Genomic DNA, 16,334 nt, shown 5'->3' with positions numbered 1-16,334 from the left:
AAGTAGAACTATTCAGAGGTTATTGGGGCTGTCCAGTTTAACTCCACATACTGTTGTGTTGATGTAGCTTATTGTCAAAACGTTTGCTTTCTTCCAAGTCGACTATTAAACTAACAGCTCCACCAAAAACATCACCGCGGTGGGTCCGTTTTAATTGGACAACATTCAACTTGTCAGTTCTCAGCTCAACGTCCTGATATCAAACATCTGGAAACGGTAAATATATTTGTTTATGTGTCAGCGAAGTGTCACTTCTGTTTCAGACATAAAACGTTTGCCAACGGGGGGGGGGTTGACTGCTAAATAATATCCTAGAGGAAACACTGATTACCTGTTACTGTTACGCGTTACCTGTTCCAATGAAAACAACGTGACTGACTCATGTGCATTACATGCTTTGGGGGCTGGACGGAAATACGCATGTGCGAAATATGCAGACTGTGGCTGTGCACACAGCTTTTTTCTATACAACGTTGCACAACAGAAAATGAAAAGACAATCGTTTCCCCCCGATTTTATTAGTTTTGAGATCGTTTGGCCCCAAAATCGTAATCATGATCAAATTTCGATTAATTGTAGCCTTACGCCACACTCACTCAGTTCATACACTGATGGCAGTGGCTGCTCACCAGAACAGAAACTAAGCATTCACACACACTCATATTATGCATATATAAACTCAATTCGGGGTTCAGTGCCTTGCTCAAGGACACTTCAATATGCAGCAAGATGAGCTGGGGATTGAACTGCCAACCTACCGATTAGTGGACGACCGGCTCTACCTCTGAGCCACAGCCGCACAAACTTTTGCACAGTACTGTACATTAAACAAATGTTAACTGTATCAGATTGGATGGAATCGCACCGAACTGTTCCATATTAAAATGCACCATCCTTAAACAATATCGTCCCCATGTATTTAGATATGTATCAGATCGTCTTAGATGGAAGAGATGCACACCCCTTAATTTTAAGTATCCCAGTCTCTTAATTATCCAAGTTTCTCTCTCTCTCTCTCTCTCTCTCTCTCTCTCTCTCTCTCTCTAAAGTATGTGTGGTTTAGAAATAAGATAAAGGTATTGAGTATCTGCGAGCTATTAGCAGTTTCATTCCAAAAACTATGTTGGCAATCATCCTCGAAAACCCACATCATAGTGTATTATATGTGTGTTTGTCCAGATCTCTGCATGCTTAGATGTGACAGTGTGTGTGTGGATTTGTATGTGTGTGTAGTGGCTGCAGCTGTTGTCAGGCTGTTTCTCCGCACTGTGTGTCTGGGCTAACGGCCAAGTGGATGTCAACCAGGGAGAGAGGAGTGTGGTGTGTGTGTGTGTCTCTCTGCATGGCATGAATGAATGGGACCTCAGATGGGCAAGAAGAAACAGCACATTCTCTCCCCAAACTCATTTTGCCGTCGCCCTTATGAATGTGGCCCTTTGATAGTCTATTTTTTGTGTTTGTGCCTCTCAGTTTGCCTCAGTGAATTTAATGAGGCTCCTCTCCTGTCATTGTAGGTAACAGTTGGTGCCTTGCTTTGTGTCTGTCTCTGTGTTTCATCACAATCTTGGACACCACTGTCTTCTGAAACAGACTGCTATATTCTATCAACACCTCCCAAGATTCTTTGTGCCTAAAAGTTTATTAACATATTAAATATTTAAACAAGTTCGTATTTGCTGATTAAATTATAGCATAGCTGCACTTTGTTGCTGTCAGACTTCGGGGCAAAACTGAGGTCAACTTACAGAATGTCTTTCTGAACAGAGTTTGTTTTTGCATGATGACGCTGTGTGCGGAGGTTGAATTGCTAGCGTGATTGGCTGGAAGCCCAGCCTGTCTGCCAAGTTTGTTCAATCAAAGAATCAAAGACTACTGTCATCTGATGAGCAGGTGAGGATGAGTGTTTTAAAGAAAAGTACAGTTATTTTGTGAGTTTCTCTCTTTTACTTAACCTTCAGCAACATTCAGGGATTGCCAGCAAAAGACAAAAAAACATCCTAACAAACATATGATGTTGGATGTTAGTATTTTTATGTGCACTTCAATTTATGCAGTGGAAACACCACAAATGTTTGCAACATATGGTTGGCAAGGTGGAAAAGTTGGCATTCACAGTTATAGGAAAGAATGACTGAAAAATAACAAACAAAGAGACTTTGAGGGTGTAGGTAACTGCAGCGTCTGCAGCGCACTTCCAGATGGGGACATGTGTTGCATGTTGTCCCCTCTCTATCAGTGTAACAGCTGACAAAAACAGTATGTTCCTGGTATAGCCCGCAAAGTTGTGATCAGCTGTGTTTCCATTTCAGCTTGACAGCAGGGAATAACTTTGGTGTCCTGTATTATTGTGGTCATTTTTCCTTAAACCAAACCATCCACTAAACTAGAGAAAAAGTGTAATTTTTAAGTCTTGCTGCTTTCATGCTTTGTTCCCATCATATGGGATGGTTCGTACAGATGAGGTAGATTCCCATGTTTATGACATTGTATTATTTCAGGGTTGGTGATGTGAAAGTTAAGAATACTGTGGATTGATTGAATATAGAACGATGAGTTGCCCTCTCCATCATTCATCAGTCAAAAAGAACCTGAGTTGAATCAGATTGTGTCAATCGAATTACTGAACTTTGTATTTTTCTCTATCATTGCACTGAGAATTGCAGTATAACAGCATAGCAGGCTGTAAACCTTTTTGTGTTTTGTCTGTATTATTAGCACAGCTGAAGCACTTCTGAACCAAACCTTGTCGACTGCCATCCTATTTGGCTGACAGCTCTGTCGGCAGCATGGCAGGAGAAGCGCTATGTAGTGTGCTAGGATTTTATAACTGAATTAGGACCAGGATGCACACTTATACTTTGACCGACTGCATGGATCAATGATCATTTCGTCTTTCATTTTGCGTGTTTGTATTTTTTTCCTGTGCTGTCCAGAAGGTGGCCTGGATCCATATGAATGCAACATAATAATAATTTAATATTTCTCACAATTATAGGCAAGCTGTATTTAAGGCAAAACAACAATAATATTGAGTATTTAAAAAGAAATATACAAAAAACCCCAAAACAAATAAGTATCTATAGGTAAGAGAAAGCAGGAACCTCAAGCACATGAAAGATTGAAATACTGAAACCTTTATTGTAAAAGCATATTAACATAGCTTTACTAGCAGTGCTATTTCCAGATAAGAACTGGTATAAACAATAAGATAAGGACATATTTAGTGCTACTTGGTCTGTGTGTCAGTTTTAGATATTAGAGGAAGAAATCAGCATCACGATCTGATATTCAGAGTACTTGCAAAAGAAAATCTAATGTAAGAATAGGGTATGAAATGAACACCCAAGCAAAAATGTTGGTGGTGTTAGGGTTATCATCACCTTTATACGCACCAGAGACTGTAGAGATCCCCTGCCATGGTGGGGGCATATCTCCGGTCACCACTTTCGATATGAGCTCACTAATCTTCACAACAGTGCGTGCTAACACTGCTAACAAATAAGATGATCAAAGACTGTCTCTGCGGTTTTGTCCTTGTGCTTAATGTGAATAATTGAAGTAGGTGCATCTAAACACAAGGTTAATGTTCCATAGTGTGCACTGCACATTTGTTTAGTCTATTTTGTTGTAAATCTTACATAACTCTTATGCCTGGTCGCCATAAGCTGTAATGTTAGATCAAGTTTTGTGTGATTGAAAACGTTGAATGCTAACTGCAGCTGCAAATGCAACTTCTCTATATGTTGAAAGAATACTAGAAATCCAAATCCAGTACTCAAGTGCTCGTGGCCAAAACCCCAATTATACTGTATATTATATGCACAAATGTAGTAGATTGAAACGCATACTGATAATTCAATGGGACTATGCAATAACTATATTGTCAGAATACATGTTGAGATATGAATAGTTGTGAACCTATCATCCTTGGAAATTAGGATGGATGTAGTTTGTGTGGAATGCTTCCTATTGTGGTGCTCTGATGGCTGTCTGGCTCGTGGTGGCTGAAGAGTTGCTGGTGACGTTCTCTCTCCCCTGTGTGCAGGTTAAAAGCATGTATTTGATTAGCTGCTCTTTTCATCAGGCAGACCCTCTGTGAAAGTGACCCTAGTCCAGCAGATCAGTGTCATCAGAAAAATGAAGGCTTCTCTTATTTATTGATGTAAGCCTTTTAAAGTCCAAGGAAGCCGTTTCCAGTGGTACTTTGACTAGTTAATTTTTGAGTCAGAGCAGAAGTACCTGATAATTTTACTAACATGCTGTTGTGGCTCAGGCCTCTTGAGAGCAGTCATTAGGGGAATAGATGTAATGCGAGGCCAGCAGGAAGTCACTGCTCCTGCTGAGAGGAGAGAATAGTGTCTTCAAATCCTTTTCAGCTGCACAGTCTGTGCTGCAATGTAAACACGAGTTCAGCAGGCTTTTCAAAGGAATACAAACTTTCCTGTTTATTTGACTCATCTTTCTCCACTGTGTGGGTATTCTGAAGCCATCTAACTGTTAATGCTGTTAAAAGTAATTTGTTCAGTGCCAGGATTGTAACAGAAAAAACAGTTACTGTTCTTATATGTCATTAACATCTGTTTAGGCCTCCGTGTTGGTGTTCTGTATGTATAATTTATATTCACTGGAATCATAAAAATCAGTCAATATTGTGATAACTTGCATTAAGCCAAAAAATACATTTAATATCTTTTCTAAATTTCCTCCACATATATACAATGAGCCATTATGTTATGGGCACCTGGGCACCCTGGTGAGCCTTTGGTGCCCATGACCCTGTCTCTGGTTAACCACTTTTCCTTCCTTGGAGCACTTTTGATAGGTACTGACCACTGCAGACATGGAACACCCCACAAGAGCTGCAGGTTTGACACTGCCCATTTTTCCTGCTTCTAAGACATCAACTTTAAGGACAGAATGTTCACTTGCTGTCTAATATATCCCACCCACTGACAGGTGCCATGATAATCAGATAATCAGTGTTATTCACTTCACCTGTCCGTGCTCACAATGTTATGGCTGATTGGTGTATATATGAGTCTTGACAGACATGGATGTAAACTACAACCTGACTGGTTGACAGAGGCATACAGTCACAGGGCGCTAACTGTAGTTGAGTGATTGTTTCTTCTTGACAAGCAAAAAATGACACACTAATTTGTATACCCATTAAGCATTAGACAGCTTTTTGTTATTTTGAGTTATTCAACAAAGGCTGGAATTGAACCAGGGACATTGTGGTTACATGGTATGCATCTTGGAACGCTGACAAAAGTTTCAGTGGAGATATATAGTAAGATTTTAAGAAGTGTATAGTAATAAAGTAAGGTTTATAAGTGTGGATCATGATGAAAGCACAGTCTCAGATGTTTTATTTATGTCTGTCATCACAGTGAGATTTCAATAAGTATGCCTGTATCAGTGTCTCACAAGCATGGCACCATTCCAGTCTCTTTTTACCTTCATTTTGCACTAAAACAATAAGTTGCACATCATAAGAACTTTTTTCTTTCTATGTATCACCCCACAGAAGGAAGCATGCATCTAAACATAGACGAGAGTTTCGTGCTCGTGACAGCACAGGATGTAAACATTGATGGCATCCTCCTCGGCTGAGCTGTAACGTGAGCTCACCTCACCTAGCTTTCAGCTACGGTTGGAAAAAAAATAATTAAATATGAATTAGAAAATAATCCTGAAACTGTCTGTCTAAACTTTTATTTTCACTGCTGTTGGTCAAAGCTTTAGCTTTCACGTTGTCACAGTGCACAATTGGGGTCAGCTTGCTAAAGAGTTACTGTAATTTGTGTGTCTGATGTCAACTGATGATTGAAGTTATCAAGTTTTTGGGGACAGCCCTAGTTAGACACATTGGGTTAATGCTTGAGCTGCAACTAACAATTATTTTAATTTTCCATTAATCTGTTATCATTTTCTTCATCAGTCCATAAAATGCCGATACTACAATAATAACCTAATCCTCACTCTGGAAACCGGTTTAACCTCCATACAGCTGAGTGAGGAAGGGACCAAATTCATTCTACTATATTTTTGTGGATTTCTCAGCAACTCCCAGGCTAAACATACAGGTGACTGTCCTGTATATAACACACAGTAAGTGGCATATAGCCTAATACACAATATTGATTGGAAGTAGTTAATCTCGTGTTAAGTATTGAAAGTTGTAGATAAACAGGTGGCACTCCGTAGCCAGCTGCCTGTTTAGAAACTCTGTAATGAAATTTCTTATTACATGGAGGTAAACAAACTGAACTGGCACAATAACAAAGAACTGCTGAGCCAAACCTCAGTAATACAGCACTGGAGATATTATTTACTACAAGAGCAATCACTTTATTTTTGTAATCGTGATTTGATTTTTATGGCCATTGTTGGAAATAAAAACTCAAGGTTGTAAAGGTGATTTTGGGAGTGGGCTGCCGGGGCCGCAGAGAGACGGGCTGGATGGTGGCTAGATGGAGCCTAGCCACAGGTGGTCTGTAATTCTGCACCGTAATTGCCTGGCAAAGTGTATTATGGGTCTTCAGACCACTCATCCACTCTGTAGGGGTGGACAAGAGAAAAGGATGAGCGAGGCGGAAAAATAGGATGGATAACATGATGTCCCGTCGTGAGACAATTCTGCCAGACACTTACAATACGTCGAGGGAGTATTATTATTGTGTGTGTTCAAAGAACACTCTCTGTGAAGGCTATTAAGCCAGACTAATGAAAATGATGGTAGCAAATGGGGAGACCATTTCCAATTCAATTGAAATGTCATTGTGTTTTAAAGACAGGTGCAACAGACGTTTTCTGCTGTCTGAATGGAGTAGATGTTGTCAGTCTGTAGCTCTGCAGGAAAGGAGCCATCTTTTCACTTCTCTGCCATTTACAGCCTGAGACTTTCCGGAGTTCAGGGTTAGCAACGGGGCACGGATTAATTTGGTGTTCAGTTCTGGCAGCATCTCACAGTAGTTCCTCAGTTACCATGACTGTTTGATCGTAACTAAAAACCCTCCTGCAAGCTACAAGGATCCAACAAAAAACATTTTTAGCCACCTGACTGGGGATGGTAATTGAGAGCAGGTTCCTTGAGAATGGTTCCTAATTGTCTGATCCATCGGAATCATATGCTTCCGAGCTTATTCCTTTTATCAATGCCCGCTTGTTTTTCTGACCATTGTGCATTTCAAAACAAAGACAATAAACTCAAGCGTAGGGCTGTGTTCAGTGACAAGAATCTGGTAATACACTACGTTTGGCAATGCAGCAGTTATCGTCCAATATATTGTGATATAATGCAATACTGCAAGCAAGGCAAAATACTGGATTTTTCGTCATATAAAGAACACACCACCATAGGCATATGTCACATCCAACATCATAGCCCACAGTTTACAACACTGCTATCTAGTCGATACAGTATTTTTCAGAATGGATACAGTATCACAAAACAAAATATTGTGATCCGATATTTGTCGATATTTTCTCACACCGCTGCTGAAGCTAAGCCTAGCAGATGTTTTCTTTGACTAAGAAAACCCAAATGAAAGGGTTACTTTGTAGCTTTGCACACCTGAGTCACACGTAAGACCCTTTTTCTACTCTGCTTCTACACTGTGTTCAGACAGTTGTGTCATATGGTGGCTGTGGCTCAGGAGCGATTTGTCCTTGAGCAAGAGTCTGCACCCCAAATTGCTCCTGATGCTGAATGAACGGCGTATGAATGTGTGTGCATGAGTGACATGTAGTGTAGTGGTCGGAGATACGGTCCATTTACCATTTGTTGCTGAAAGGTGTGTGTGTAGGTCGAGCAGGAATCAATAAGAGAATTGATAAAGAATCGTACCGATAAGATTGTACTGATACCAATACCATTATCGATTCTGCTTATCAATTCCAATCCCAACTGACTTATCACCCTCAAAAGCAACTCATTCTGCCTGTTTAATTTGCTTAAGTGTGTTTGTAGCTTTGTGCTCGAAGTCTAGAGCTGATTTCAGTCATTGCTTAATCTACATGTTCTCTGGTAAGATGGAAGTAATGACATTTGAATGAAATAGTTGTTCTGGTAGGACTGAAAGTTCAGGTGATGATCTACTGTTTTCCAGGAGACCCCAGATCAAAGGGGCTTGTGGATATTGAACCTCAGAGCTAGAACTACTCCAGTCACTGGGCTACAGCTAAAATTATTAGTCAATTCATTGATTAGTTTATTAACAGAAACTATTCTCATAATTGATTCAGTCATTTTTCAAACAAATATCAATATTTATCTGCTGTCAGACTCTCAAATAAGAGGATCTTTTGTCATATAGGATAGTAAATGTTGTTTTGGGGTTTTGGATCGATGGTGGGTCATAAACTAGATTTAAAGATGCCCATTGTGCTATAGGAAATTAAACTGTGCATTTCCGCTGTTTACTGATATTTTATAGTCACAGCTGTTCGTCAAAGTTGCCTACACACACACATACTCACACAGACCTGTCACACTCTTCCTTCCTCTTCCTGTTCCTAGACAACAACAGCAAGTAGGAACTAACCTTAGGATGGGGCTTTCAGTCTCATCTCACGGTGTTCATCAGTGGATGGAGTTTGCTCAGTAGAACTCCTAATTATCATCAAATGTAATTCGACCAACGCTTCTTCAAACATCTTCCATAAAATATATATTGTCTTATATTTGGGCCGGTATGTAGCATATTATGAGTAAGCATTTAAAAGAATAAAAAAATGATTGAACATAGAAGATTAAAGTGGAGTGTGTGACTGTAACGTGAATATCTCTCTTCCTCTACAGATGCGATGGCTAATCCTTCTCCAGCAAAGAGCATGGGTGACCCTGGAATCACCCCACTTTCTCCTTCACACACTCAGGTGACGCTTACACACATGTTTTCATTTCATGTACCTATTGTTACTCTGTACCTGTTATGCTGTCTTTGCATATCACAAACTACATTACATGTATAATCTGCTAGCATGTTTGTTCTCCTGTCACTGTTTCTCACAGTGTTTCGTATGACACCGTGGCTTTTAGGCACACTCATTTTTCAGGGATGGGAGGGTGCTGTACATATGCACAAGCATACATGAATGTGCCTGCCTGCATACAAAAATATACTATCAAGTATTCATACAATATTTGTTTTACAGCACTGTGTTTTTTAGATATAAAATATTTATTTCAGGCACCTAAATATATATAGGAAAATATTTATTTAAAAAAACATTGACTCCAAGAATTATTATTTTAAATTAAACTTTCTGGGGAACTCTTCTCTTTCAGGGGAGCTGAGCCCCTGGTAGATTTCCATGTTTCCAACCATGCTCGTAGTTTTCCTCAATTTTTTTGACAACATATTTTTTGTTCAGATACTGGTCCACTCCTACAATATCTGTCTTAGAGAATCATATTATATTTTATACTGGTGTAAACAAACAGTCTTCTCTTCACCCTTTTCACTGGCCATATTGCATAACAGTGTTAGTGCAGCAACAGCAGTGATAGGACACAAAATACAGGAGGAACCAGTGAATCCTCCCCCATCCACTCTATCCAGCTCTCTATTTAACAAAATCATTTAGAATTTAAAATGATCATTTTAAAGATCCCATGTACAACTAGTCTGCTTGGAACAAGCAAGTAATCTAACTAATCACCTCCTTCTACCTCATTAAAAATTGTTGTCATTTCTGGTGACTTCACATTTCAACATCACACTTGTAGAAGTTGCATATTAAACCAGTATTTGACTTCCAAACAATTTGTGAGGTAAATCATGCTGATTGTCCCCAAGCCTTAAAATCAGATATTAATGAGCACAGAGAAACGTTCCACTTTCAGGAGATGAATGTGAAACCATCCTTCTAGTGTCAAACTCTGCACATTCATCATTTTGCACAGTGAAGATCAAACATCACACTGTAACAAACACTGAGTTTCGACTAGAGGGGACTTTGATAAAATAGCAGTCCAGGAAATAATGATAGATAATGATGGTCTTTTCAATACCATGTGCCTGGCATGCAGAAGTGAGTGGTAGCTATTCAGTGCTGCTGTGTGTGTGTGTTCATGTCTGTTAAGTAGTGATGATAGTTTGTTATTTTCAAATTATTGATGTGATTGATCTTGATCAATTGTTGTTCTCCTGTGATTGCTTTTGAACTGTTGCTGTTGTGAAGGTGAATGGGTTTGTAACAGCTTAAATTGCTTGTGTGTGTTCTGTCTCTTGTTGAAGATAATGAGTCAGTCTCATCATATGTCACCACATGCCCTAACCTTGTCCAACTGTGTATTCTCTCTGCACAGCAGAACGACACAGACCAGGTCCCATCTGGGCAGTCGTTTGTGGTGGTGGTTGCCATTGACTTTGGCACCACTTCCAGCGGTTATGCTTACGCCTTCACTAAGGAGCCAGAGTGCATTCACACTATGAGGTAGGCCAGCACTGCAATGCAGACACTCACTGACGAGAAGTGTGGGGGTGGCGTGGAGCTACATCAACAATTATTTTGCAGATAGTGGCCCACCTGCTTTGAACACAGTGCATGACTCACATAGGCAGAATAAAATGAGCCTAGAGTCACTCTTAAAAATACCAAACAAAAATATCTGCAACCCAACAGATTTTTTGAATGGATTTGTCAAATTAAAATCTCAGTGAGCTTCTGACTGTGATGATGAGCATGAACATGAGCCTGTCAGTGGCAAAGACGAGCACTGTTAGTGGATGTACTGCAATGGGCACATTTGTACCCAGAGATTAACGTTAGCTTACATTGCATTGCAGGCCTTCACACATATTTTCACAGCTAACTTGATGAATTAAGGTTTTATTTTGAGCAAACCGTAAAATAAACACTTTGTGATCGTTGGAGACAGTGGAAAGACTTACAAAGAGTTTTATTTTATGAAGTGAATTTTGCATATATTATATATATATATATATATATATATATATATATATAATCTTTAAGTCAGATCAAACCACACCCACACGGCAGACCTGAGAGTTTGAGTTTTGAACTGTCAATAAATAATATCATAAGATGTTTTTTTGTTAAATTGTGGTTTATTTATTAAATAATCCTAAAGATTGCCCATCAGTCGTTATTGGCTATTTGCTCTGATTAGTTTGACTGGCGATCTCTATAAAAGCAGATGAGAAGAGCTAATCAATTAAGTTGTTCTTGAATAATTAAATAAATAAGGCTACATGATAAACAGATGGCTTTAAATAGACCCAGCGATTGGTGATCAGCTCCAGAAATGCTGATCAGAGCACCCTTAATCATTAATGTTAACTTTATTAAAAAACACTTAAGACTTGACGCTAAGCTTTCAGAAGCAGCAAATGGCACCTTCAAGTGATTTAAGGCTCCAAGTGTGTAGGAGAAACTATGGTGGCTGTGAAAAACATGAAAGGCCCTATCTAGAGCCAGTGTTTGGTTTGTCCATTCTGGGCTACTGTAGGAACATAATGGTTCAACATGGCAGACTCTGTAGAAGAGGACCCGCTCCCTCTTTAGATAAAAACTGCTCATTCTAAGGTAATTATACATTAATGAAAACATAGCTATGAATATTATATTCCATTTCTCATAATAGAGCCTCCTAAATTGTCTTGCTGGACCTTTTAAGCTGCAGTAGGTAACTTGTATAAGAATAACTTTTTGTCATATTTGCTAAAACTTTCACTATATCCTGACAGTAGAACATGAGACAGATAATCTGTAAAACAATCAGGTTCCTCTGGCTCCTCCTAGTGCTCCTAATGACATTTGCAAGAATCCACTGGGCCTGAACAAACAGTGTCTTATATTTGTTTATACTGGTTTAGGATTACATTTATTAGCAATAGGTGGTAATCACTTTTGATCATTTTTTGTTGTGACTTTCACTTGGGATGATTTGCTCTGTAGGTATGATGTCCAATCCTCTGTTATAATGAATACGAGGCAGACTGAAGTATTGTTCAGATGCAGAGCTGCTCCTGAAATAATCTCATTGGCTGAGTTATTGGGTCTCATGCTTTAAGGCTTTAAGAGGCTTACTTCTTTCTTGCTCATGTAAGTGTTTAAAATTAGATTCAGCAAACCCTCTTAACAGCACTAACCTATGATAAATGTTTTCTTTGATGGTGATAGATACCACCTGTACATAAATAGCATAATTGATGCAGCTAAACTGTTATAAAAGGCAACCTGTCCCACTCCATTTCATGTACAAAAAATGTACAAACAATAGAAGAAAGTCATACCACTGAGCTGTGAGTCCAACTGTTAGAAATCAGCAGATGAAAACAGTGTCAGAATTAGGTGACCCAATAAATGAGAAAAACATATTAAAGTTGGATGCCACAGAATGTCTTTTCAAAGCAAGGTGATCAAGGTGATGTTACAGTGACCTACATAAACATCCTAAGGTAGCTTTTCCTTTTCAGATACTAAATTTTACTAGTTATTATGCCAATTGTCAGCCATAATGCAGATCACACTGATACTGTGAACACAATATTAATTATACATTGTGATTCTTAAGTAAATGGTAAATGGACCTGTACTTGTATAGCGCCTTTCTAGTCTTCTGACCACTCAAAGCGCTTTTACACTACGTGCCACATTCACCTTTTCACACACATTCACACAGTGATCGTCCATCGAACAGAAACTAACATTCATACTCATTCACACACCGGTGCACGGCATCGGGAGCAATTTGGGGTTCAGTATCTTGCTTAAGGATACTTCGACATGTGGCACCAGGAGCCGGGGATCAAACCTACAACCTTTTGTTTAAGGAACGACCTGCTCTGCCTCTGAGCCACAGCCGCCCACAAGTCAAATACTGTGATGATTAATTGATTATCTAAGTTATAAAAGTAATCCTAAGTACTAGGAGCTGCAGGTAGCCACCGTGTGGCACCTGAAACCAGCTCCAGATCTGGGCCAGTACCTTGGTCAAGGGCACTGATTGGACCTCACTTACTGTATGGTGGGGGGGAAATGCGGAGCACCCGGAGGAAGCCCACGGAAACATGGAGAAAACAGGCAGACTCTACACAGCAAGGCCAGCCGGGAATCGAACCCAGAAACTTCATCCTATGAGCCAACAGTGCTTACCACTGAGCCACTGTACTGTTCATCATAGTTAATTATTAAATCTTTTAAAAATAATTAATTGAATCATGCACTGTATTATGCTACAGATCACCTGTTTGTGTCAGAAAGTTGCAAGGTTAGACTGAAATCTAAAGGACTGTTTGGGGGATGTTTTTTGAACCAGGTATCATATTACCAAAAGAACAAAAGAATTCAGAATGATAGCCAGTCCTGATCATGTCATTCCTAACCATTATTGCAGTAATGATACCACTTTAATATTGTTTATTTTTTGACCTGTGCTTACTATGTGTCTAGACTACAATGCACAGCAGGTTGTAATAAAAGGCTAAGCTTGTATTTACTGTAATACAGGAGTTTCCAAAAACGTCACATATTTGAACACAGATATCCCATTTGACAGACCCATATGAAAAATTTTAGATTCTAATTTAACATTGTTTAATATAAGAGGTGGGTACAGTGTGCCTGAAGTGAGATATTTTTATTATGCTTAGTCACAGGCTTTGAGTACCATAAAACTTCTAATAATAGCCCGGGTGTTTATTTGCTTAAATCACTGAACTCCCCCTGCCTTTATCTGGGACAGGCGTCTATTTGGGACAGGCGTTTGATTCCTTTAGCACAAAACTAAACTAAACTCTAACAGCTGCCTCTCTTGAGATTTTGTTCAGCAAATTTGACAACTAACATGATGATTATGATCGCTTCAGAGGTTTTTTTCCTTCTCTCTTGTTTACCATGTTACCGGTAAGTCAGAATGAATTAACGTTATACTTTGTTGTTGATCGTTTTCGTAAAATATAGTGAAAGATTGAATTGTGGAGAATCTATAACTGATCTAATAATGTGCAGCACGTACATATTGACAGAAGTTTAAACATTTATATTTGTGTAGCAGATTGAAATGACTTAAAACTCGCTCAAGCGAGTGGGTTTAAAGAGGTTTCATACATTGAGATAATTTCTATAAAATCCAGACCAGGCCTCTATTGGAGACCTGCGTTTATTTGTCAAAATGTGTAGCCACACCAGGCTTTTAAATGAGACCTGCGTCTATAATGGACCCTGCTTTTATTGGAAGTTTTATGGTATGTTAAATCAAAAGTAACAAGGTTTCATCAAGGCCTCCATCCCTCTGTCTAGTGCTGACAGTTGTTAGCAGTGAAAGAAGCCCATGAGTCCCATGTTCCTCAGGTCAGCTCTGCTGCTCTTATTGCCAGGCGCCATAGGGGTTGACAGCTTCCATCTCACCACAGGCTGGCAGGTGTTTAGTTTCTGAGTGATTCTTCACATTCCTGGTATTGCTCTGTAGAGCTGCACCGTTGGTATTCACAGTGTTGCAATCCATACGTGTCCTTAAATCTTTCTAATCTATTCAAGCAGTGTAAGCAATGCTGGTACTGGATCCGGATAAATGGGGGCCAACCTGCAGCTAATGTGTTTACCTGCTAAACCATGGTAAATGGTAAATGGACCTGTACTTGTATAGCGCCTTTCTAGTCTTCCGACCACTCAAAGCGCTTTTACACTACGTGAGACATTCACCCTTTCACACACATTCACTCAGCGATGGCAAAGTCCATCGAACAGAAACTAACATTCATACACATTTACACACCGATGCACGGCATCAGGAGCAATTTGGGGTTCACTATCTTGCTTAAGGATACTTCGACATGTGGCACCAGGAGCCGGGGATCAAACCCACAACCTTCCGATTAAGGAACGATCCGCTCTGCCTCTGAGCCACATGTCGCCCTTTATAGCGCCTTTCTACACTTCCAACCATGGCCATCACAAACAAAATTCATTAATTTGCCAACCTTCTGATTAGTGGACAACCCGCTTTACCTCCTGAGCCACAGCTGCCCTCAGGAGGTAGAGCTGCAACAAAACACAAAATGTTTGAATTAGATTTTTTTATCCAATGACTTAGGCTATGTTACACTCCATGCCTTGTATGTCCATCCTCCATCCTGCCTACAGCAGATTCAAAGTGTGCAAAGTGGGATGAACCTTTTATGTGAAAATGAACTGCTATTGCAAACAACGCTTTAGACCAAGTATACTCAACTAGCTTTTCCCAGGGGGCACTTTTGCAAAATGACAGGAGGCCCGGGCGCCAGTCAATAGACAAATCTTATTGATACTTATCAAATAGAATGAATAGACATTACGATTGCCTTTTGCCAGACCATTATCATAAATAGGAATTTGTTCTTAATGATTTGTCTGGGTCAATAAAGGTTAAGGTCCTCTTGTGGTGCTACCAGGCAGGAACACTGCACTGAAGCTAGCATGTTTTGACTTTTGATGGTGCCTGAAATTAGCAACCTTGCTTACAGATTATTAGTTGTTTGGCAAATTAAACCTTTTTTTTAGGGCAACTTGGGAGTCGCCAAAGCTTCATTTCCGAATTTCTTTGAAGAAAACTTAATGAAATAGTTATTTTTAAAGTTTTGATTATTATTTAAGATCTAAACTTTGTATTCACAGAGCCTTGACTCTCTGATAAACAGTCTTGTCCTGCATTAGAAAACTATGCAGTTAAAACCACCAAAGAGCTAATAGAACCATGGCCGAGCATCTGGGAGAAGAAAACAGTGGATGTGTCAAAAAAGAAGCCTATTAGGTTTAAATGACAAAAAAAATACATAATACAAACAAAGAGTTGTATAAAACATTCCTAAAAATGTTAGGCAATCTCATCTCTGATGCAATATTCACAGGAAATAATTCATCCAAATCGCTTGTTTTAGACAAACTTCTTGCAGTTATTGTGTTCACTGTTTGGGTTCATTGTACAGTTTAATAGTTGTTCTCTACTGTTATTGTTATACATTGAATATAATATTAAATCTCCATTTAATATTTCAGTCAGGGGTTGTTAACTGAATAATAAAAAAGGGGTCTTTTGGGAACCACTGCTTTAGGGTATGAGGTGGCAAAATAAAGCTACATTTTTCTACCCATTTTTCATTGAATTGCCTTTTTTCATTGCAAACCATTCAACCAATCAAGTGACACTGTTTCTGCAAACTGCACACATCACTGATAGCAGTATGATAGTTGTTATGTTAAACTTGCGCCCAAGGGACATTAATCAGGATTTTCTAATTGGTATAAACAAACCAAATTACCAGTGTGAATCAGTTTATGTTCATATGAAAATGGTCGGCGTCTTTGGCCTTAAGTTGAGT

At 39.3% G+C, this 16,334-nt stretch overlaps 1 protein-coding gene across 4 annotated transcripts in view; it reads left to right on the top strand.

Annotated features, from left to right (window-relative positions):
- The window catches only part of hspa12a (heat shock protein 12A), a 76,321-nt gene that overhangs the window by 26,740 nt on the left and 33,247 nt on the right, over positions 1-16,334 (top strand). For 3 of the 4 annotated variants that reach the window (XM_051423498.1, XM_051423477.1, XM_051423468.1), the window contains exons 2-3: positions 8,807-8,883; positions 10,319-10,446. In XM_051423498.1, coding sequence (XP_051279458.1) covers positions 8,807-8,883; positions 10,319-10,446 — 205 coding nt within the window. The remainder of the gene's footprint in view (positions 1-8,806; positions 8,884-10,318; positions 10,447-16,334) is intronic. The other variant, XM_051423487.1, reaches the window with a different exon arrangement.

The sequence above is a fragment of the Dicentrarchus labrax genome, unplaced genomic scaffold (assembly GCF_905237075.1).
Source record: "Dicentrarchus labrax unplaced genomic scaffold, dlabrax2021, whole genome shotgun sequence".
NCBI lineage: Eukaryota > Metazoa > Chordata > Actinopteri > Moronidae > Dicentrarchus > Dicentrarchus labrax.
This window is presented reverse-complemented; position numbering and strand designations above follow the sequence as displayed.